The sequence below is a fragment of the Perognathus longimembris genome, chromosome 18 (genome assembly GCF_023159225.1).
Source record: "Perognathus longimembris pacificus isolate PPM17 chromosome 18, ASM2315922v1, whole genome shotgun sequence".
NCBI lineage: Eukaryota > Metazoa > Chordata > Mammalia > Rodentia > Heteromyidae > Perognathus > Perognathus longimembris.
The window spans coordinates 6845077-6868575 of record NC_063178.1 but is presented as its reverse complement, the minus strand read 5'-3'; the positions used below and the strand labels follow the sequence as shown (position 1 = coordinate 6868575).

General features: G+C 45.4%; 1 protein-coding gene across 3 annotated transcripts in view; it reads left to right on the top strand.

The window, feature by feature from the left end:
• Positions 1-23223, top strand: part of Prkcq (protein kinase C theta) — a 76561-nt gene extending 53338 nt beyond the window's left edge. For all 3 annotated transcript variants that reach the window (XM_048367525.1, XM_048367526.1, XM_048367527.1), the window contains 9 exons: positions 1204-1321; positions 2662-2822; positions 7487-7660; positions 12366-12457; positions 13932-13994; positions 15312-15450; positions 19639-19827; positions 22271-22399; positions 22714-23223. In XM_048367525.1, coding sequence (XP_048223482.1) covers positions 1204-1321; positions 2662-2822; positions 7487-7660; positions 12366-12457; positions 13932-13994; positions 15312-15450; positions 19639-19827; positions 22271-22399; positions 22714-22869 — 1221 coding nt within the window. In that variant the 3' untranslated portion in view covers positions 22870-23223. The remainder of the gene's footprint in view (positions 1-1203; positions 1322-2661; positions 2823-7486; positions 7661-12365; positions 12458-13931; positions 13995-15311; positions 15451-19638; positions 19828-22270; positions 22400-22713) is intronic.
• Positions 23224-23499: the final 276 nt, after the last annotated feature.

Here is a 23499-nt window from a genome sequence, read left to right as displayed (position 1 = left end):
TATATATATGGTGCTGAGGAATCAAACCCATGTATATGAGGCAAGTACTCTTGCCACTAGGCCATATTCCCAGCCCCATAGATCCTATTTTTTTCTCTCTTTTTTTTTTGCTTGTTTGGGGGTTGTTTTGGTGTCAGTATGGGGGCTTGAACTCAGGGCCTGGGCACTGTCCCTTAGCTTTTTTTTGTTCAAGATCAGTGCTCTGCCACTTAGGCAACAGTTCTGTTTTCGGCTTTTTTATGGTTACTTGGAGATAAGAGTCTCCAGGACTTTCCTGGCTGAGCTGGCTTTGAACCATGATTCTCAGATCTCAGCCTCCTGAGTAACCAGGCTTACAGGTGTGAGCCACTGGAGCGAGCAATCTTAAAGTATTTGTGAGATGAGAAAGGACAGAAAGAAGTGAATTTATTAAAGTCACAGAGCATTTGTTACCAGCTTTATAACCGATAAGGACTATGTAGGAGCTTGGGGAGAAATAATTACTTACTGGGTTCATCTCCAAAACTCCCTCAGAATTCAGCGTCCTGGGTGAGTCTTACCCTCCATGTACGCACGCCTCCCTGCTCCCTGAACTCTCAGCTGTGAGAAATCTTCTTCGAGGCTGGGTGTCGCCTCTGGAAGTCATTTCTCCACTGACCTGTTCTTACTTATGGTAGAAGGACATCAATAACATGAAAGAGTTCAGTTAATCCTGAAAAGTTTGAAGGAGCTGCGTACTCTCTCCGAGTGCCTTAGATACAGAAACTCTCGGGGGATAAGGAATTCAAGGGTGCTAAACCAAAGCTGAGCCTCAAGCGTGCTATGCATTCATGAATAGGAATTGAACTCAGAGCCTTGTACTGGCTCTACCCTTGAAGCCACGCCTACAGTAATTTTTCATATATGCTGCCATGCTTGTGACCCAGGCTCATCTCAGCTGGTGATCCTCCTACCTATGCCTCCCATGTAGGCTGGGATTATACATGTATACCACCAAGCCAAACTTATTAGTAGGCATGCGGTCTTGCTAACATTTTGCCCAAGCTAACCTCAAACTGCAATCCTCCCAACCTTCACCTCCCAAGTAGCTGGAGTGATGTGAGCAGCACTGCACGAAGCCTAAATTGAGGAATCTGAAATGGCTTTTGTCCCCAGGAACACCACACTGAGCTGTCCCATCCACAGCACATGGCTTAGGCATCTGACTCTCTGTCTGTTATCCAGGCTCGCTCCTTAAGAGATTCAGAACTCATCTTCCGAGAAGGTCCAGTTGAAATTGGTCTCCCATGTTCCATTCGAAGTGAAACAAGGCAACCAAACTTCCCAACCCCTGGAAAAAGAGGTAGCTATCACAGTGGTCCCCTGTCCATCAATGTCAATCACTCATGTTGATCAGCCTTAATCTGCGTTCTATAGATTCAAACTCTCAGTTCACCTGGTTCAATGCACAGTCCTTTCCTGTTTAAAGATGACAGATTCAACCACTAACCAAGAGGCTGGGACTTCTAAGAAAGGAAACCAAACTACTACTATTAGGAAATCTTTCTGGAAAGGGTGGGTTGGAGGAAAGAGGGCCATTTGGTCAGGAGGAACTACAAATCCTTCCTTAGAAAGTTACACTCTCACTTCCTGTCTGTATTAAATGGTTTTATAGAGATAAATCTGTCATAAAGTGAGATGGTGGGGAAATTGCAAGAGTTGGTCATATTCTGTATCTGAAAGAGTTGTTTTTTTTTTTCAAAAAAATTTAAGGGTAGAAAAGAGAATGGCCAGGCCCAATGTCCTAAACACATACCACACTATGAAAGTTTATCCCATCCATTATTTTCCTTGTGACCTGATTCTTGAACTTGAATAGTTTCAGTATGTTTTGTAAGAAATCACTCTTGGAGTTGAGAAAGAATGTGTATGAATCTTTAAATGTAGAAGTAAACTAAGAATATAGTCATAATAATATTATAACATATAATACAATATAAAGAGAGTTGCAAAATTTCTTTCCTTCTTTCATTGGTACCAGGATTTAAATTCAGGGCCTTGTACTTACTAGAAAGTGCTCTACTAGTAGAGCTGCACCTCCAAGCTCCTGTCCGCCATAAAACAGTTTTTCTACATGGCTTCTGGCATTGACCAAGGACTAAATGGGCATACAAAGGCTAACAGGAAGGTTTGAATTGCATCTCAGAAGGACCAAGCAATGAGGAAGATGGCATCTTTCAACTTGAATTAGAGACTAATGAATAATGCAGTTGAGATCTGTGGCAATCTGCTGGATTTCATATGTTCCCCACCCACATTTATGGAGTGATTTATGAAAATTGTCACCACAATTTAGAATCCTTTTTCTTCAAATTGGATTAAAATTTCTATTGGCCCATAATCCGGTAGTTAAAAGTATTAAAAAGAAAGAAAAATGAAAAAGAAGCTCTTCATTAGTCTTTCATTGTCTCCAGATTGGATTAACATTCCCCTTGGTTCAGGATCTGATAGGATTAGGGAGGATTAAGACGTTCTTCCTTTGACTTTCGTGGGTTCGAATAGGGCCAGCCTCACTGGTAGGAGAGACCCTAACACAGCCTGAACTCCCATATCCCCGAAGGTGCAGCCTCAGAATAGGACGTGGAAGCGAGGCGCTGATGGTCGCTTTGGGGATGGCATTTAACCCTCATTTGCCACTTGCAGAGCCTCAAGGAATCTCGTGGGAGTCCCCACTGGATGGGGTGGATAAGATGGGCCATCACCCTCAACCTGAACTGAGCATCGAAAAACCATCTCAGCAGATGAAACTGAGAATCGAGGATTTCGTCTTGCACAAGATGCTGGGGAAAGGAAGCTTCGGCAAGGTAAGTGACCACGCCGCAGAATTCTATGGCCTCTGCTGCGGAGATGGACGACCGGGGCCCTAGGTGTGTGAGACTAAACTCTTGGGAGTAGATGGTGTGGGGAGAGGGTTCCTGAAACCCCATGAGGAGCAAAGGACACCCACTATTGACGTGGGGAACTGTAGGGCCCTCGCAGCCTCTGCTTCCTGGGGTTCCTGCTTCCTGGGGGTCTCTGTACTGAGGGTATGCCGTCCCCCCGCATACTCCTGAGTTCCATGCATTTGGGCATCAGAGACGCAGAAAGCTGCTTCATCCGCTTCCTGTTTCACACAGGCATTTTGTTGGCTTTGTTTCGTCTTCTGTCGCCTCTTCTTCCAGCCTAGAGTGTCCTTTACCAAATACCTTCCGGCTCGCATTCATTTGTTTAGGCTACTGCCAAAAAATACTGAGCGGCTTGAATGATAGAGATTTAGTGTCTCACAGCTCTGGAAGGTAGAAGTCCAACTCGAGATGATAGGGGGTGGGCATGGGGGCAGGCGGGGGGCTTTCCCAAAGCCTTGCTCCTGGTCCTTTCTGTTTGATTGATTTTAAATTTGTTTTATTGTAAGGGTGATGTGCAGAGGGGTTGTAGTTACCTACATTAATGAGTACATTTGCGTTTGAACAGTGTCACCCCCTCTCTCATTTTCTCCCACTTCCTCCTTCCCCCAAGTTGTAAAGTTTGTTTCCACCATGGTGTCTAGTGCATATCACTGCTGAATTGGTTGTCTCTTTTTTTTAATTTAATTTATTTATTAATTGAACACAAATTTTTTTGACAAGGTGCTATGCAAAAAGGGTACAGTTACATAGCAGGGCAGTGTGTACATTTCTTGTAATATCTTACGCCCTGTTTTTCTTTCCCTTCTCTAGGTCAGGTAGACATATATACAATATACAATTTATCAAGAACATATACAGTAGCCACGTGGCCAAGCCCAAGAAAATTCGCCTAGGGCTTTAAATGTAATGTCGATATTAGACAATATGTCGACAGTAGACTTATATGAACGTACATACATAGCTTTTGAGCTATTGTATTCCACTGAGAGGTCAATTTTTGACCTTTATATGTTGAGTAGTTGTTTGGTTTTAGTTACATACTGTTGGGTCGCTGACCCAATCCTATGGGGAATACTATTTGACAAGCAGTTTTTGGTTTCACAGACCTTGTCTCTACTGTCTCTCCATCTCCCTTTCTTAACAGTCATATATCAGGGAGATCATGCCCCTTTGTTTTCTGTGTTCTAGGCTTGTCTCGCTCAACATTATTTGTTCGAGTTCTGACCATTTCCCTGCGAATAACAATATTTCATGAATGGGTTGACTCTTGGTCCCACCATTTCTGTGACTTCCCTTTCCCTTCCCCAAATCAGATAAACTTATATACAAAACAAAGGGCACAGAAATAATAAAATAAAAAAAACAGTGACAACAGGGAATAAACCAAAGGAGAAAAAGAAAGAAAAAACTACAAATAGCACAATAAAAAACCTCTCGTTTCCATTTGTTGGAGTTCATGTTGATAAGCATCATTTTAAATGGTCATATGCACATAGCTATTGAGCCACTGTGATCTTCTCCTAAGACTATCCTCCTTTGTTCTCTGTGCTAATTCTTAGAGTGGTGTTTAATTAATTGTGTCCAAGCTAATTATCTTTTACTACCCATTGGATTAACTTCTAGACTTACAGACATATTCTCGTTACTATAAATGAAGGAAAACATGCAGCCTATGTGTTTCTTTAAGTTTGGCTTACTTTGCTTAATATAATTTTTCCAAGTCTTTCCATTTCTTTATGAATGGGACAAAGTCATTCTTTCTAATGGAAGCATAGAATTCCATTGTGTATATTATATATACAACATTTTCTTGATCCATTCTTCTTCTGAGGGGCATCTGGGTTAATTCCATAACTTAGCGATGGTAACTAATGCTTTAATGAACATGGCTAGCTTTAGTGTGGCCTTGTATGCGATCATTTGAGTATATGCCCAGGAGTGGAATTGCTGGGTCATAGGGGAGCTCTATGTTTAGTCTTTTGAGGAACCTCCATACTGCTTCCCAGAGTGGCTGAACAAGTTTACATTCCCACCAACAGTGTAGTAGCATTCTTTTTTGGCCACATCCCTGCCAGCATCTGTTATTACAAGTTTTTTTGATAATGGCCATTCTAACTAGAGTGAGGTAGAATCTCAATGTTGTTTTGATTTGCATTTTTTTTTCCAGTCCTGGGTCTTGGACTCAGGGCCTGAGCACTGTTCCTGGCTTCTTTTTGCTCAAGGCTAGCACTCTGCCACTTGAGCCACAGCACCACTTCTGGCCATTTTCTATATATGTGGTGCTGGGGACTCAAACCCAGGGCTTCATGTATAGGAGTCAAGCACTCTTGACACTAGGCCATATTCCCAGCCTTGATTTGCATTTTTTATGGCCAGAGATAGTAAACCTTTCCTCTTGTGTCTGTTGGCTATTCTTATTTCTTCTTTGAAGTCTCTCTTTAAGTCTTTAGCCCTCCTTTTGGTAGGGTCATTGTTTCCTTGAAGATTTATTTTGGGGAGGGGGTAATTTTTTTAGCTCTATGTATAGTTTAGAGATGAGGCCCTTGTCTGCTGTATAGCTAGTGAAGAGCTTCTCCCATTCTGTGGGCTTTCTATTTATCTTGCTAGCCATGTCCTTTGCCATGCAGAAACTGGTGCCCTGGCTTCCCTTTGGTGTTTTGTCTTTGCTGCAGCTCCGCCGGTGGGCGTGTGCATCTGTCTTTTTACGCAGGGTCTGCCTCTTTGGAGGGAGCTCTGTTGGTCCCATCACCTTTCTACAGTCTGTATCATACCCATGTCTCCGGGTCGTGTAGATGGGCATCTCCTTCCTGGGTCTTCACATCATTTCCCTCCTGCGTCTGTTTGTACAATCCCTCAGATTTGATTAGGGCCTCATTGAACCTTACCCCACTATAGCCTACAGGCTAAAGTAGCAGGGGTTAAGACTTCAACACGTCAAAGGGAGACATACAACACAACACACAACAAGGAGAGGAACAGAAGGAAGAGAATGAGGAAGGGGAGGAGATGCAAGAAGAGGAAGAGGAAGAAGAGAGAGAAGAGGAGGAAGATGAATAGGAAGAGGAGGAAGCAACCCCTCTGTACATCACTGTTAGAAAGAGTAAAGAAAGAAGAGGAGGAGACAGAAGAGGAGGAGGAGGAGGAAGATGAATAGGAAGAGGAGGAAGCAACACCTCTGTACATCACTGTTAGAAAGAGTAAAGAAAGAAGAGGAGGAGACAGAGGAGGAGGAGGAGGAGGAAGAAGATGAATAGGAAGAGGAGGAAGTAACACCTCTGTACATCACTGTTAAAAAAAAATAAAGAAGAGGAGGAGACAGAGAAAGAGAAGGAGGAGGAAGAAGAAGAAGAGGGAGAAGAGAAGGAAGATGAATAGGAAGAGGAGGAAGCAACCCCTCTGTACATCACTGTTTAAAAAAAAAAAGTAAAGAAAGAAGAGGAGGAGACAGAGGAAGAGGAGGGGGAAGAAGAAGAGGAAGAAAAGGAGAAGGAGGAAGAGAATAGAGAAGAGGAAGAAGAGAGAAAGAGAAGGAGGAAAGGGCATGGTGTGGAGGAGGAAGAAAGAAGATAAAACTTAAGAAATGATCAAGTATCAGTGATAGCGGAAAGGAAAACCAGTTGTTGTAAGGCGGGATATTGTGAAATATGAACTTTTAGATCATTTCAGTTATTAAAGATATAGAGTGAATTAATGGGGCTCCTAAGTTGTTTTGCATTCTTGGAAGCAACTCCTAGGAAAATTTTAACCAAGGACCGCAGCCCGTGAATTTGTCCATCCAAAGCCAACATGATACTGAACACTTGCTCATCAGACCTTGGCAGGAAACTTTACTCCATCTATTGAATAATAAACAAACTAGAATGCAGCCGGGTAGCCAACACAGCTCAATGACATTGTGCTCCAGTAAGTTTGGATTTAAACACCCCAAGCTTTGCTTTTCCACCAAAATCTCCCTGCCCTGTACTCGGTGGCAGCCATCCACAAATCCTCTCAGCTCATTTCCACAATAATATGAACCACCACAGGCTCATTTGGTGTTAATCTGAGTGTAATAGGCAATTTTACAGCCCGTCTTTATTATAATTTAGCAGCAATTAATGTCCAATTATAACCTGTTACCAAAAATTGAAAGCACATTATATAGATGGAAATTGCCTTTTCAGCTTCTTAGTTATGACTGGTTTTAGGATGTTTTACTGAAAGAAGCAATTACCAAAAAGCATACTTCCAATTGTTAATGAAATGTTTATCTTTCTGGGTTCCCATGTGGATTTCTGCATTTGAACAAGGTTAATAAGAAAGACATTCAGTTAAACATACAAGCCTCAGTAAATATCCCAAGGGTTGGCTTGGAACTCTGAGTTTTTCTACTGTATGTGCAAAGCAGGATGCTACTTGCCTCTGAGTCCCTACACAGAGAGGACAGAAGAGGAAAGACCAGAATGTTCTAAAGGAAATGTACTCATTCCCTGACTTACGTAATTGTAACCCCTCTGTCCATCACCTTTGCAAGCACATTTTTTTTTTTAATGAGGGGGAGATCTAGATTCTAAACTGAAGTCGCTTCCTCCCTTTCCTTCTAGGTCTTCCTAGCCGAGTTCAAGAAAAGCAATCAGTTCTTCGCAATCAAAGCCTTGAAGAAGGACGTGGTTTTGATGGATGACGATGTTGAGTGCACCATGGTGGAGAAGAGAGTCCTGTCCTTGGCCTGGGAGCATCCGTTTCTAACACACATGTTCTGCACGTTCCAGACCAAGGTACGGCTTCTGCTCTGCCAGCCTCCTTCCCGAGCTACATCTTCCATTGAGACCTGACGTCTATCCTGACCTTTGCACTTCTTCACTCGATCTTTTGTCCGTCCATCCGAAAGATTCCCTCTCTCCTAAACACCATGGAGATAGTCCTTCAAGATTTTTTAATGTGTTTATTATCCTTCAGTCATTGTGTGCATGGGTTTCTATTCAAAATGTCAGTTGATGAGTACAAGATATCTTGATCAATGTCACCCCTTCCGTCATTCTCCACACCCCACATCTCTCTCAACCCTCAAGTCACCTAACTCCATTTTAACACATGTACACTGAGTATTATGACAGTATTTGTCCACCCTTCATCTGCCCCCCACCCCACCCCCACTCCACTCCCCTTGATTGAGTTTTTTGGTTGGTTGTGGGGCTTGAACTCGGGGGCTGGGTGCTGTCCCTGAGCTCTTGTTGCTCAAGGCTAGCGCTCTACCACTTTGAGCTGCATGCCATTTCCAGCTTTCTGGTAGTTCATTGGAGATAAGAGTCTCATGGATTTTCCTTTGGATTTTTCCTTTGGCTTTGGTTTTGAGGGTTTTTTTTTCTCAAACATTTAAAAAAAATTTATTGTAAAGGTGATATACAGAGGGGTTGCAGTTATATAAGTCAGGTAATGACTATTTATATAGCACACAAAGAGGCACTTCCAGTTACAGTGAGGGGAAAGGGTGGTTCTGACAAGTCTGGGAACATTTCGTTGGGACTTTATTTCTTCCCCTCCCCCCCCCGTTCTTTTCCTTCTAAAGTACCATCTTGCAAAAGTAGCACTTGCAGAGAAATTGGAATCCTTTATTTTCCTTTGTAGTGGTTATGAATTTGATCATTAATGGCCTAAATCTGAACAAGAATACACATTCCCCACCCCCTCTGGCAAAAACTGAGAATCCATACTACTTAAACATGGGATGAGAAATGACCTCACTGGGAGAAGAAGGAAAAAGAAGCACTTGCTTATCACTTTTTTTTTTGTTTGTTTTGGTCAGTTGTGGGTCTTGAACTCTGGGCCTGGCTGCTATCCCTGAGTCTCTTTGTTAGCATTCTACCACTTGAGCCACAGCACCACTTCTGGTTTTTGAGAAGTTCATCGAAGATAAGATTCTCACAGAGGGGCTGGGAATGTGGTCTAGTGGTAGAGCGCTTACCTCGTATACATGAAGCCCTGGGTTCGATTCCTTAGCACCAAATATATAGAAAAAAGCCAGAAGTGGCGCTGTGGCTTAAGTGGTAGAGTGCTGGCCTTGAGCAAAAGGAAGCCAGGGACAGTGCTCAGGTCCTGAGTCCAAGCCCCAGGACTGGCAAAAAAAAAAAAAAAAAAAATGACACGGAGACTTTTCTGCCTAGTGGCTGGCTTTGAACCACGATCCTCAGATCTCAACCTCCTGAGTAGCTAGTATTACAGGTGTGAGCCACCAGGACCCGGCTTGCTTATCGCTTTTAAGAAGTAAAATTCATTGAAAATTTCCTCTAGTTAAAGTAACATCAAAACATGTAAATGTATTCTAAAATGAGTCTCTCATAGCTCTTTGATTCAAATGTACTCCAGACCGAATTTTGAATGCCTTTTCTTCTTTGCCTTTCACAGCAGTGAGAATTTAATAATTTTAAAATATGCAATAGAAAAAGCTCGTTTTTGGAGTTATACATAGAGTATTGAAAATGTTGTCCTGAGTGTTCCTAGGACTTTCTATGCTGGTGAAATATGTATTTCTCAGCATGAATATCCATGGTTGTTGTATTTAATGACTAGAGTAATAAATAGAGTGATGTCTCAGACCTATAAATCATTTCCTATGAGCCGAACCGCGGGCTCACTTAATCTTCCTAGCAACGCCGTGAAGTGGCCATTATTATCACCCCATTTCACAGATAAGGGTATGCACGCGGTCCCGAGGGACTAAGCCACCCCCTGAAGACTTCAAGCGGCTGCGATGAAGTAGGGGACCCCAAGGTGTTACACTGCTGTCTCCCCTCAGAGCTCTAACCGAGGAAAACATTTTACAATTCATGACTAGGGCGTCTATTTGTGCTTTTGCTGTAAAGGCAAATAACTGTGTTAGTTAATTCAGGAAGACCCAATGGGACAATTAAGGCAGTCAATGCCAACTGGGCTCTAATTCCTATGGCTAGGAACAGACCTATAGGTCTGTATAGGGGGCCTGTTTCTAACACTCCCTAATTAGCCCTCGGAAGGGAGCAAGCTTGACTAATGAAGAGTTTACAGTAGAAATACAAACAGGCCTTATTAAATGAGTTGGCTGGTTTGCAGAATGTCATTTCTCTCCCTCTCCCTCTTTGTCTTTCTCCCTATATGCACGTGTATAAACACACACACATACACACACAGCATAATTATAGAACGTACACAATGATTTGGCGGGGGGGGGGGGTTGGTAGTGGTATCCTTAGAAAATAAACCTATTTTCCTAGAATTGTTTTTTCATTTGTAGCTCAATACATCAGGGCTAAAAGGAAGACATGAAAGCAGTCCAGAATCAAAATCACTCCACCCTTCCAAAGGGCCAGCACACCCTAAGAAACTCCGTGCTGGTGTGAGCGCACTAACACACAGTGTGGTGGGTGCCCTGGGGGATATTTGAGGGACGACACTTGGACGTTGTCCAGGGAGCTAACCTGGGACCAGAGTCCGTCCCCCGCCCCCCGCCCCTGCATTCAGTTCCCAGCAATCACGTGCATGGCCAGCTCTGTGGCCAGCTCTGTGGCCAGCTCTGTGGCCAGCTCTGCGGTCTTGCTTGAATCATAAAGGCCCTCTCTTTCTTCACAGCCACAGACCTGTGAGTACCAGCAAGACAGCTAGCTCAGCGGGTCTGTAATCATCAACTGAAACCTTGTTCAGGCCCACAAAGGTCATCTGTGTGGCTTTTCTTTAATAAGTACACGTAAAGCTGATAGCCTGGGGGAGTTAGTCCACCCTGAAGGGAACCCCACTTCTGCTACTGAATTCCCCCCCCCCCCAACACACACATACCAGTGTACTTACTAGCAGTGTCATGGAAAGGAGGGGACCAAAGAAGGATGATACAGAGACAACAGGCTCAACTTAGCTTAGAATGGCATAAGAGATCCAGCCTAAAAGCAACTAAAATCATTACTTAGCACCTGTGGGGAAGCTGACAGGAGTGACTGTCACTGCGAGCCCGCAACTCTATTTGTACCATTTCCTCCAAGGTCCTGATTCGTCTCACTTCAAGATGTAAAGGTTAATTCTGTTAAAAAGTCATCCAAGTGAGGTTTTCTTTGGTGCAAATGCATGCACGGACACGCCCAATGTCCCCATACTTGCTGGGTTACTAATTCTGTGATTCTTAAGAACCCTTGGAAATTCAGGGTGTTCGTGGAGCTGTGACCGTTTGGGTTGAAGCAATATTGTCTCACAGTAGGAGGAGGGAGGTATGGGGGAGGGAACCATGGAGCTTCTGATATTGCCACCCACAACCTGAAGACCACCCAGCCTCAATCTAGTGCTGCCCCTTGGGGGGACGCTAGTGAGGAACTAGTGTACTACTAGGAACAGCATGCTCACAGACAGTTGCTTGACTCTGACATAAGGACATCCACAAAGGAGAATAATAACGCAAAATTTGATTAGAAGTTCCCAAAGACAAGGCCTAGATCTCCTTTATCTTTGGTGGGTGAGACCATCTGAACACCCCCAGAATATAGTCAGTGGTGATTTACTAAGTGTTTCATCTTTCTGTGCCTTGGCCCCGAGTCAGAGACCCAGGGTGCCGATTGTGTATTTGTTTCGATCCATCTATCATACACGTGACTAGTTTCAATAAGCGTATTATCGGCATTGATCGCATGCTCAACAAGGTCCCACAGTCCAGTGGGAATATGGGTTAGACTCGCTTCCTGCACCCTGTCCACCAGATCATAGTGTAGCCCTCAGGGAGCGGTTACCAGGTGGTAGAATTCAGCTACATGATGTTGACAGTCATTCCCCAGACAATTTCAAGATGGAATGGTGGTCATGTGAAATTATCTAATCTGTAAAAGTCATCCTGAGTTTCTTTTTTTTTTTTTTTTTTGCCAGTCCTGGGCCTTGGACTCAGGGTCTGAGCACTGTCCCTGGCTTCTTTTTGCTCACTTGAGCCACAGCGCCACTTCTGGCCGTTTTCTGTATATGTGGTGCTGGGGAATTGAACCCAGGGCCTCAGGTATACGAGGCAAGCACTCTTGCCACTAGGCCATATCCCCAGCCCCTTTAATTGTTTTTTTTTTAAAGAAGCTACAGTTTATACTCTTAAGAGAGGAACATGGATTTGTGTTGGTGGTGTTGTGGTAATAGTGCTGGTGTTGTTCATTTGGGGTTTCTGGAGGAGGGGACTATTGTTTTGCTTTTGTTTATTTATTTTTCTGTCTTTTGAATTACAAAGGGGTCCAAAAATGGAGGGAGGGAGGATGAACAAACGCGATCATGGTATTCGGTATACAATACATAAAAAATGAACTACGTAACTTGTGGGCAGGTATGAGAGAGGGAAACTGAGGAAAGGCAAAGGAAGGGGTGACATTGTCCAAGAAGAAATGTATTCATTACCTGACTTATGAAATGATAACCCCTCTGCACAACACCTTAATGATAAAAGTATATATATATCAAAGCTATAATTTGGAATTGTTTTTGTTTCTTTCCCAGGAAAACCTCTTCTTTGTGATGGAGTATCTCAATGGTGGAGACTTGATGTACCATATTCAAAGTTGCCACAAGTTCGATCTTTCCAGAGCCACGTAAGAGCCCCACAGAGCACTGGGGTGTAAGAGGGAGGGGCCCCTGTCCTTGTTACCCACAGAATATATTACTAAGTTATTTTTTTTTTTGCTTCTTTATTGGACTTGCCTAAATCTCAGGGCCAGGTCAACCCTTGGCCAGATTAATCAAATAAGCCAGTGGTTTCCCAGACTGAACTCTTGAGTCTGTTTTGCTCCCTTGTTCCATGATAATGAATACATATATTTTTTTTCCTCAAATGGTAATTTTGAAGCCAGGCATTGAGGACTCATGCCTATGATCCTAGTTACTCAGGAGGCTGAGATCTGAGGATTATAGTTCGAAGCTAGCCTGGGCAAGAAAGTCCGTGACGCTGACCTTTAATACACCAAAAAGGTGAAAGTGGAGCTGTGGCTCAAGTGGTAGAGCACCAGCATTTGAGCAAAAAAGCTAAGGGACAATGCCCAGGCCCTGAGTTCAAGCCCCAGCACCAGCAGCAATAATAAAAAGATAGTCCTGTGTTAGGTTGCTATTATTCTTTATTCCATATTAGTATTATCATTATCATTATTTATCAGTAGTGGTAGTATTCACTCCATTCTGCATGCCCACATGGAGTGGTTTTAAGTTGAACGGGAAGTAGGTTGAACGTGGACTTGGTCCAGCAATTCCTACAAAACTCTCACTGAAATGGACCTTTTGACACGCCTACGGACGCAGCGGTCTTCAGAAACCCTCCATAAAGCACCTACTGCGTGCCTTTGTGTTAGAAGTCATCCAGTCAGGCCATTCCTCTGTCCAGCACCGTAACACAGGAATCCACTGGGACATCTGCTATCCATCTGTTGCGTCCTGAGCATTATCCAAAAGAGACACGGAATGCATTCTGCCATGAGAACTCTCCCCGCAGATTTCCCTTCCGGAAAGCTCTGCTTGCATCTGACATAAACTCATTTCCGGCAAGCTTGTCACCGCTGCGGGGGGGAGTGGCTAATCACTTCCCATCTTCTCATTTCCTTTCTCCCACCTCCCAGGCGAGTAGCTCTTGCCCACACTTAACCACTGTCCACATGCAAGTAAACCAACCAAGTCTGTTTGGAATGACGGGTCTGTGAACTCCAAGCAGTCTGAAATAAAGGAAGTTCTTTTCCTCCTGTACCACACTGTCATATTCAGTATTTATGTAGTTTTAATTAGCAGGGAGTGTCCAAGCAGTATAAAATATAAAAATAATCTCTGATGGGATACAGGGGACCAACTCAGGTTTATACTCTGAAATCCAAGGCCAGAGATCTCCCAAGCCTTTGTTATGATCAGTGGAGACAGAGTGACATTTTCCTTGTTTAAAAAAAAAAATCTACAAAATCTATGTGCAAATACCATTTATTCTCGCGCCGCCCATGCCTCATATATCAGGCCAGGTCTAGTCTAGTTTGTTCTGTTCACACATTCACGTTAGACTTTGGCTTTCTCTCTCTCTCCCCGACCCCTCAGGTTTTACGCTGCTGAAATCATCCTTGGCCTGCAGTTCCTTCACTCCAAAGGAATTGTCTACAGGTAAATTGTGCTCCTTGAAAACAGATACTAAGTCCTTGGGTTCCCCGGCCCGTTCATGTGGCCGGTGCACTTGAATGCCCCAAAGCAGCCTGTGCATGCGTTTTTATGGTAGAAAGATCCCCTCCCCCCCCCCCCCCCCGCACACCTTCTGCCCCCATGACTGCATAAACGGTGATCTGTGAACAAGCAAGGGAAGGAATTGCAGTCTCCAACGCATGAATATTCTAGTCTTATTCCGTCCTTTAATCTGGTCTTCATCCTTACTCTCCCTTTCTCCTCGCTTCCTCCCTCCCTCTACTTCCTGCTCCTCTGAGTCTTGTTTTCTCTCTTGCATTTCCACCCCCCCCCCCCCCCGTGGTATTTATGGAGCCTTAGTTCCTTCAGGCGATCTAGGAATGCTTAGGACATGTTTTCCTTTGGGAGAAGGAAGCTCTTTCTGGAACATTCACACTATGGAAACGTACAGGTCCCTACTCCATATAAAAGTGCGTGAAACCCGGTTCCTCGTGCCTGAATCCAGAGTTTCTCCGCTGTGCAGTATTACCTCACCCTGCCTGCCAAGACCTTTGGAGGAGAGCTACTGTGTTCCAGTCATCTGCTTTTCTCAAACCCATGCTTGACACCCACCCTATCACTCTTCCCAGGCACGGTGGTCAAGTTTCCAAGCCCCACGCCTTGCAGGTGGCAGTAACTCTCAGTGGTTAGTTCAGGCCACAGATGCCACCGAGGGCGCACACGCTGCCATCGATCGGGCCGTCACCAGGCGACAGACGGCCCTTCCACCTCCCTACGGCTCCCAGTTCCACAGGGACACAGACGGGACACGGTGATGGGAAAGTTAGGGACGCTGATGGCGAGTTATGGAAAACCCATTGAACTTCAGTGCAAATAAAAGTGAGGTGTCCTTAGGAAACCGGAGCCATCAAAAAGCAGCCAGGCTTCTTGCTTGACACCGCTAGTGCTCATTGTTTTGTTCTCCCTCTCTCTCTCTCTCTCTCTCCCCCCCCCCCCCATTCTTGACCTAATCACTATTTTACTCTGAATGTATAAGCTCGTCTTCTCTTTCATCCAGGGCAAGTGCCACAGCAAAGATAGACTTGTGTCCCACAAAGCGATGCCAACCTCTAGGGGGAGAAGTTGGGTGGTTTGGAGCACAGGGCGTGTGTGCCAGGGCTCGTCCTGGGGGGGGGGGGTCATCCTGGGGGTGGTGGGGGTCCTCTCCAGCTGGGAAGAGACCAGCTGCCACCCTACAACTACTTCCTTTTAACGGAATCGCCCTGCTTCCAGTGAGATTCTCGCCTGGCTCTTGTGTCGCAGGGACCTCAAGCTCGATAACATCCTCCTGGACCGAGATGGCCACATCAAGATCGCGGACTTCGGGATGTGCAAGGAGAACATACTAGGAGGCGCCAAGACCAACACTTTCTGCGGGACTCCCGACTACATCGCCCCGGAGGTGAGGAGGCGTGGATGACCCCGAGGCCCCGCCCCTGCCCTTCCCCTCCCCCCCATGTCCACCGCAGGGCCTCCTGCCCATCCCATCGTTTTCCATCTCTGGATTCCAAGTTGGTACTTGAAGTTTGGGAGCCAGTGCTCCCTAGATACCTCTGAGGTGCTACTGCGAGCTGGGGGAGATGGCGGGCCACCTGTTGATAATGCCTCTCCAAGGCTAAAAAGCCCAGCAGCTTTTGCAGTCATGGCTATGACCCCTCCACCCCCCACTAGCCTTGGAACATCACACCCTGCTCAAAGCCCAAAGGAATGGCCGGTGACAAGCCAAATGGAAACGGGAACCCACCGTAGTCAACGGGTGTACCGGTAAGGTCAGAGGAGCCCGTCACGGGGAGCCAGGAAGAGCTGGCCAAAGTCTCTCTCGCCCAGTTTCCTCTTCTCTAACCCGAGCATGGAGTACGATGCCACCATGCTTTTGCAGACATTCAGTGTCACTTCAATCATTCCGGTCATCATAATGGTCATCATTTCGAGCATGATGATTGAGCTCAGAGGACAGCATTTTACTCAGAAGGAAGCCATCCAATGTCACAAAACCCACCGCTTTCCTTTTATGGGCTCTTCTCCAGGTGCCCACTCCAGAAAGAGAGAGCCTGACAAGCTACCTGGTCCTTCCCATAGCATAGTATTTGTTCCAGTTACTCCGGATGTGTGTGCATGTGTGTCGTGTGTGTGAGTGTGTGTGTGTCGTGTGTGTGAGTGTGTGTGTGTGTGTGTGTGTGTGTGTGTGTGCTTGAATCACCTTACATGACTGAATATTGGTTCCAAACTCTGGTGCTGATTCTTCTTCTTATTATTTATTTTTTTTTTTTTGCCAGTCCCGGGGCTTGGACTCAGGGCCTGAGCACTGTCCCTGGCTTCATTTTGCTCAAGGCTAGCACTCTGCCACTTGAGCCACAGCGCCACTTCTGGCCGTTTTCTGTATATGTGGTGCTGATGAATCAAACCCAGGCCTTCATGTGTATGAGGCGAGCACTTTACCACTAGGCCATATTCCCAGCCCTTATTCTTTTTTTTTATTTTAATGTCTTAACTTGAAATAACTAGAGATTCGCAGGAAGATGCAAACATAGTGTAGAAATACCTCTCAGATTCCCGCAGTGACTGCACCTCCCAGAGCAGAGGTCCAGTGTGAAATCCCGGAAGTGAGCATTGGCACAGGTGTGCGGGCCTCTCTAACACTTTCCCCACTGATAGATTTGAGCCCATCTTCCCTTTAATAGACAAGGCCCAGGCCAAAGATTGGCACATTAAAATGTCACAAAATAGCCTTAGGAAGAATGAATGAATGAATGAATGAATGAACAAACTGGTAAATGGAAAATGACCAACTGATAACATACCGACAGGCCTCATTTCTTTCATAAAGCAATCTCAGCAACAGATCCCTATCGTTGCCCAATTAGCAGCAGAGGCTGGAGCCTCGGGACTGTGTGGCTTTGCTCTGTGTTCGTGTGTTGAATTTTCGTTTGACCTTGTTGAAAGGCGAGGTTAGCCTCTGATAGGCAAAGAAATGATGGCTTCCAGCTGTCTGGAAATCATGGAGTCTACAAGGCCCGGCTCATTGATTTGATAACTTTCTGATATTAGAACTCTGTACCTCCTGGGGCTTGAACTCAGGGCCTGGGCTCTGTCCCTGAGCTTTTTTTTTTTTTTTTTTTTTTTTTTTTTTGGCCAGTCCTGGGCCTTGGACTCAGGGCCTGAGCACTGTCCCTGGCTTCTTCCCGCTCAAGGCTAGCATTCTGCCACTTGAGCCACAGCGCCGCTTCTGGCCGTTTTCTGTATATGTGGTGCTGGGGAATCGAACCTAGGGCCTCGTGTATCCGAGGCAGGCACTCTTGCCACTAGGCTATATCCCCAGCCCTGTCCCTGAGCTTTTGTACTCAAGGCTAGCGCCCTAGCACTTAGGGCATAGCTGCGCTTTGGCTTTCTGTGGTTACTTAGCGATTAAGAGTCTCACAGGCTTTCCTGGCCCGCTGGCTTTGCACTACGACGATCCTCAGAACTCAGCCTCCTGAGTCGCCAGGATTACAGGCGTGAGTCACTGGCACCCGGCCATTATGACTGGTTTCTCGGGTTTAGAGGTGTGCTTTCAAGAGCTGTGCTTCTTGATCCTTAGGGTAAAGATGGGGGAAGGAAAGGAGAGCACAAGAAGAAGAAACAACAGGGCCGGTGTGGGAAAGGGGGGCACTATCGTCAGTGCTGCCCCGGAATGTCTCCTAACAGACAGAGGAAGGTGGGACTGACTGAGCAAGGAGAGCGTGAAATGCAGAGGCTGCATTAAATCTGATACGACCGTTGTGCAGGAAAAGACCAAAGTCAGAATGTTGCTTTCCCCCTCACCACCTAGGAGACCTTTTGTGCCAGTAACTGGAGCTTTGCACTCTTGCTTAGCCTTTTGTTTGCTCAAGGCTGGTGTCCTGCCACTTGAGCTCCATCGCCACTTCTGGCTTTTTGCTGGTTAATTGACAACAAGGGTCTCATACACCTGCTGGTTTTGAACCTCAGTCCTTAGATCTCAGCCTCCTAAGTAGCTAGGATTGCAGACATAAGCCACCAGCACCCAGCTAACTAGGAGACCTTAAATAAATGAGAATCGTAGCCTCTGTGAGCCTCAGCATTCTGCCCAGATACCAGTCCCTCGGGGAGCTCTTAGACGCATACACACATTGTGCGGAAATGCCTGTCATGTCTTTCATTAGAGTTCCTTCCATGAATATTTCTGTTTGCATTTGATTCTGGATTCCACTTTCCTTCTGCCTCCAAATGAAAGACCGCATTTTTTTTCAACATCACCTAGCCTAGAAGGTTTCATTTGCACCACAGCTGTCTCCTGTCTCCAAATTCTTTTTCAGCTTTGCTCTGCCCAAATGAAGTTGTTTACAAAAACCTTCACTCCGCGTTGATTCATACTGCTGTTGGCTCCCCCTTGTGGTAAACCTGTGGAGTTGCGTGTGGACCTGGTTTCATGGGGCAAACGAAGCTGAAATAAGTTTTGCAGGCTAATTATATGCCTCTGTTCCCCTCTGTCATTCTTTCAAGACCTCCCTTTAGATGATTCCTCTCAGGGTGAACTCCCATATGCAAGCACAGAATGAAAGCCAGCAGGCAGCATTTTTATACTAGAAATTAGTGGCAGGTTGCAACATTCTGTGTGCTACTTGACACTGACTTTTCACAAATGGAAACAAGCTCATCCAAGCAGGTGTTTATCGCAGCACGTATAGCAATTTCCATGTGGAAATTGCCTTGATTTTTTTTCTGTTGTTTCATTGGGTCTCAGGGACACTAAACAGATTCATCTTTGAGGTACCTCATGTAAGTGGAATTATGTTAGGGGCTGATTTGTTTTAATTAACCTAGTTCCACCCGTGTTCAATCCCTGTTGCACAAAAGGCAGAGTCTCCCTCTTTCCTTCCTTTTGTAAGACTGTATAGTATTCTACTGTGTGCCATGTTTTCTTTATCTTTTAAGGACAAGACATTGTTGGGTGATGTCTTGAGATGTTTGATGCTTTCAAATATTTTATGCAAAGACTCAGGAACAGTAGAATCCCATAAAATACATGGGCTTGGTTTACAGGAATGGGGGTGCAGAGGAATAAATTGATGCACTGCTCGTGGGGATGAAAATTAATGCAACCACTGTAGAAATCAGGATGGTCCTTTCTCAAAAGACCAAAAGTAGAACTAATATATGACCCTGCCCTACCACTCCTGGGTATTTACATGAAGGAATCCAAGACATCAGGCAACAGCAATAGCTGCATGTCCATGTCTGTCGCATTATTCACGACAGCTAACTTTTAGTAAAAGCCTGGGGCTCACCAATAGATGACTAGATAGAGAAAATGGGATACATACATGCAATGGAGGTTTATCCAGCCATAAAGAAGAATGAAATTATGTCCTTTCCAGGAAAATAAGTGGGTGGGACTGGAAATCATTGATCAAGTGGCTTTAAGAGGTGTCGTTAGGGAAATGGTTCAAAGTGACAGAGTGCTAGCCTTGAGCAAAAGAGCTCAGACGCAGCACCCAAGGTCCTGAGTTCAAGCCTCATGACCGACAAAAAAGAACGTGTGTCGGTCATCAACCTCATGTATTCATCATGTCCCTGTTTTCTGGTGACACAGATCTTGCTGGGTCAGAAATACAACCACTCGGTGGACTGGTGGTCCTTTGGTGTGCTCCTTTACGAAATGCTCATTGGCCAGTCGCCTTTCCATGGGCAAGACGAAGAGGAACTCTTCCACTCCATCCGCATGGACAATCCTTTCTATCCCCGGTGGCTGGAGAGGGAGGCCAAAGACCTGCTAGTAAAGGTGAGAAACAAGGGCAAGGAGGGTTCCACTGGCATCAGATTGGCTCTCTCCCCAGTCAGGGCTCCCACTCACACTGGATTCCAACTTACACACCATACAGTGAGATGGCCAGTATTGGGCTGCACTTAAAATGAACTTAAATACCCACTATCAGTTGCAACTCAGGTGCCAGCACTGTGAATACTAAGCAGACACATTCACTTAAGACAAACATTCTCGGGCACCATTTGCAAAAGAAATGCACCAAAACTATTTCCATGACTTTTGAATGTTCCTACTTGGAACATTCAAAATATAATTTGCTCCATTAAACAGAGGGTGGTAGTCTAGTTTATCTTTCCTGCCTCTGGTTGAAACACTAGGCAGCGTTCATGAATCTTCTGTTCCAGCCTCGGATAAAAACTGGCCTTTGTCTAAATCATAAAACCCTGAATCCGTTGAGAAATTGAAAATGATCCTGCCCATAGGAATCTTCCTGTCAAAGCTAAGCCTTTGTCTGTCTGTGTTCTGGCCAGAGATCGTGTCCGTCTGTCTGCTCACTTTTGGAGCAGTGATTACAGGCATGTTCTAGATGACTGTCCCTGGTCCTCTTTTTCTCCAACTCTTCAGTCAGTGGAAGCCGAGATAGGATGGAAGGACAAGGAGAAAGACCACTCCTCATGATAATTTTACATTCCATGAGCCTGGCAGAGGGTCAAAGCTGAGACTTTCGTGGGAAGCGATAGTCGGTTCTTTTGAAATATAAAATCTTGGGGACATTTTTGGATGAAACTTTTGAGAACCAGGCTATTCAGAGCACTGCTAGTCTTAGGTACCGTACCAAACACGAATTGAGCAACGCTCTTTCCTACTGCTTCTTCTTACACAGCAGATTGTCTCAAGCAGAACTTAAAATACACACAGACTGACTCTGCCTCTCTCTCCGCATGCCATCCATGTGGTGCATGCGAAAGAGGAACACAAATTCCCAGATGCAAATGCGGAGAGGACGGGCTAGCACCACCTCCGTAGCAGTGTCCGGAGTTCACCTCGGGGCAGAAGTCAGACACACCCCCATGACAGCTCGGGGTACATTTTGATTTCTAAAATCTCATATGTCGGGCTGGGGATATGGCTTAGTGGCAAGAGAGCTTGTCTTGTATACATGAGGCCCTAGGTTCAATTCCCCAGCACCACATACAGAAAACGGCCAGAACTGGCGCTGTGGCTCAAGTGGCAGAGTGCTAGCCTTGAGCAAAAAAGAAGCCAGGGACAGTGCTCAGGCCCTGAGTTCAAGGCCCAGGACTGGCCAAATAAATAAATAAATAAATAAATAAAATCTCAGATGTCATTGACTTAAAAAAAAACAAACTTACCATTGGATGAAGTCATTTATAGCTTTTCTTTCACTCTCCGAGGAATGAAAATAGGCTAAGAGTCTTCCCTATCAGAAGCAATATGTGAGTTTCAAATCAGTTTTGAAAACCATTTCCAAGTTCGTACTTTTCGCTGGGAAGGGGAATTACATTTCAAGGGCCTTACATTTCCACCTCTCTTAAACAAGTGACAACTTGTCTGCGGCATTAGAGATTTGGGGGAAACTCTGAGAGCTCTCTCGAGGAATTAAGAGCTTGAAGCTGACCGGTGCTCACAAAGCCCCGCAGAATCCTCAGCCACAATCAACGAACGCCCTGTGTGAAAATCTGAACCTGTTTCATTCTGCATTTGTTTGCTGACTGTGAGCCAAATATACAATAAAACTTAGCGTTCCCCAAATGACCAATAAAACTCACTTTTAATAACTGAATGGAACACGGGTAAAATGGAATCTAATTGCAAAATGAGCCAATAGAAAAGATGGCATCACGGGGAGGGGGGAAATGAGGGAGGAAATAACAAGTTGAGCAAGAAATGTACTCACTGCTTTACATATGAAACTGTAACCCCTCTGTACTTCACTTTGACAATGAAGGGGGAACAAAAGATGGTATCAGTAAGAACATGCTAGTGGATTTTCACTGTTGCAGTGACTACATGGACCTTTCCCTTGGCTCTATGAATGCATGTACACCTATCTGTGTGTGGGTGTTTGTACACATGTTACACAGATGTATGCATGTGTGCATTGTTGCTGCCTTTGGAACAGCTCTGGAAGAGGACACGTGTGTCACTTTCCAGGCACAGAAGTTGATTCGGGCTCTGTCCCTTTGCCAGAGGTCCTGTCAGTAAGACCAAGAGAAAGAAGCCAATCTCGACCTCAAATAGAGCGTGCCCAGGACAGAGGGGAGGGGAGGAAATCAAAGTGCACACTCGGGACTGCGCAGAAAGGCTCGGTCAGGGAGGGGGTTAGAACACGTTTGAGCCTCGCCCATCTTCATGGGATGAGAAGAAATACCTACCCCTCCCTGACACCTATGGTTTATTCCAGTGAAGCTCAGCTGTCCTTTCTCTGCCCCTCTTGCAGCTCTTTGTGAGAGAGCCCGAGAAGAGGCTGGGAGTGAAGGGGAACATTCGCCAGCACCCCCTGTTTCGAGAGATCAATTGGGAAGAACTTGAGAGAAAGGAGATCGACCCCCCGTTCAAGCCTAAAGTGGTAAGAACTCCCCTCTGGGAGCATTTGCTTTCTTCCCTCACAGACCTAGGCAGCTCCTTGCCCCTCCCCCCCAGCCTCTGACTTCTCCAACCCCCCCCACCCCCCCCCCAAAGTGCAATGTGCTTCTTCAACACCGGCTAGAGCTAGTGGGTGTCCGTTGCTCTTGCTTGCAAATTTGAATCTCTATAGTCCAAAAGCCCCTGTAAAGTTATCTGTAAAGGTAACATGCCGTTGTGTCACCTTAGCGATCATGGATTTAATGGTTGGTTGTTTTTTTTTCTTCCCCTTCCTCTCCCCCTTAAACTGGGATCCAGAAATCACCCTTCGACTGTAGCAATTTCGACAAAGAATTCTTAAGTGAGAAGCCCCGGCTGTCGTTCGCCGACGGAGTGCTGATCAACAGCATGGATCAGAACATGTTCAGGAACTTCTCCTTCATGAATCCAAGCATGGAGGGGTTCATCTCCTGAACCTCCTCCGTCTGCAGACGGCAGGCGGGAAGGAATTCCCTGCCTTCTGGGGAATGGATCTTGGGTTCCTTTCTCAAGTTGGAAGAGCAAAGAAACACGCAAGAGAGGCTGAGATCTTGTAGCTCCTCGCATGGTTTTGTTTTGTTTTTTTTAAATTCATAGCAAAAACCGACTCAGTTTTCACTAATGACAACACCTGCTGGTATCTTTCACGCCGCCCTGGAAGTTAAGTCGTTGCTAACCCTAGTTATTTACTTGAAGGGAAAAAAAAAAGGCTCTCCACACTGTGAAAGATTTGAAACGTAATACTGCTTTCAATGATGGCTCTTCACTTGACTACCACTGCTCATGGATACAAGCGGAAATCACTTCTCAAGATGCAAACAGCCCATTGCCTGGCATTGTGCGGCTCTGACTCAGCCACAGCCAAGAAGCCACGAACCCTTCATCCTGCGGGCATCCATGGACATGTAAATGGAGGGGGGGGGCAGATAAGTTTTCGTGGGATTCTTCACAATAAACATAGTTTGTAGCTTGAGACTTACAGGTCCATTCATTCTGACTGACCGTGATGACATTCCCAGGAAATGAGAAAAATGGCCACTGGGCAGAGCTCATGTCAATGATAAG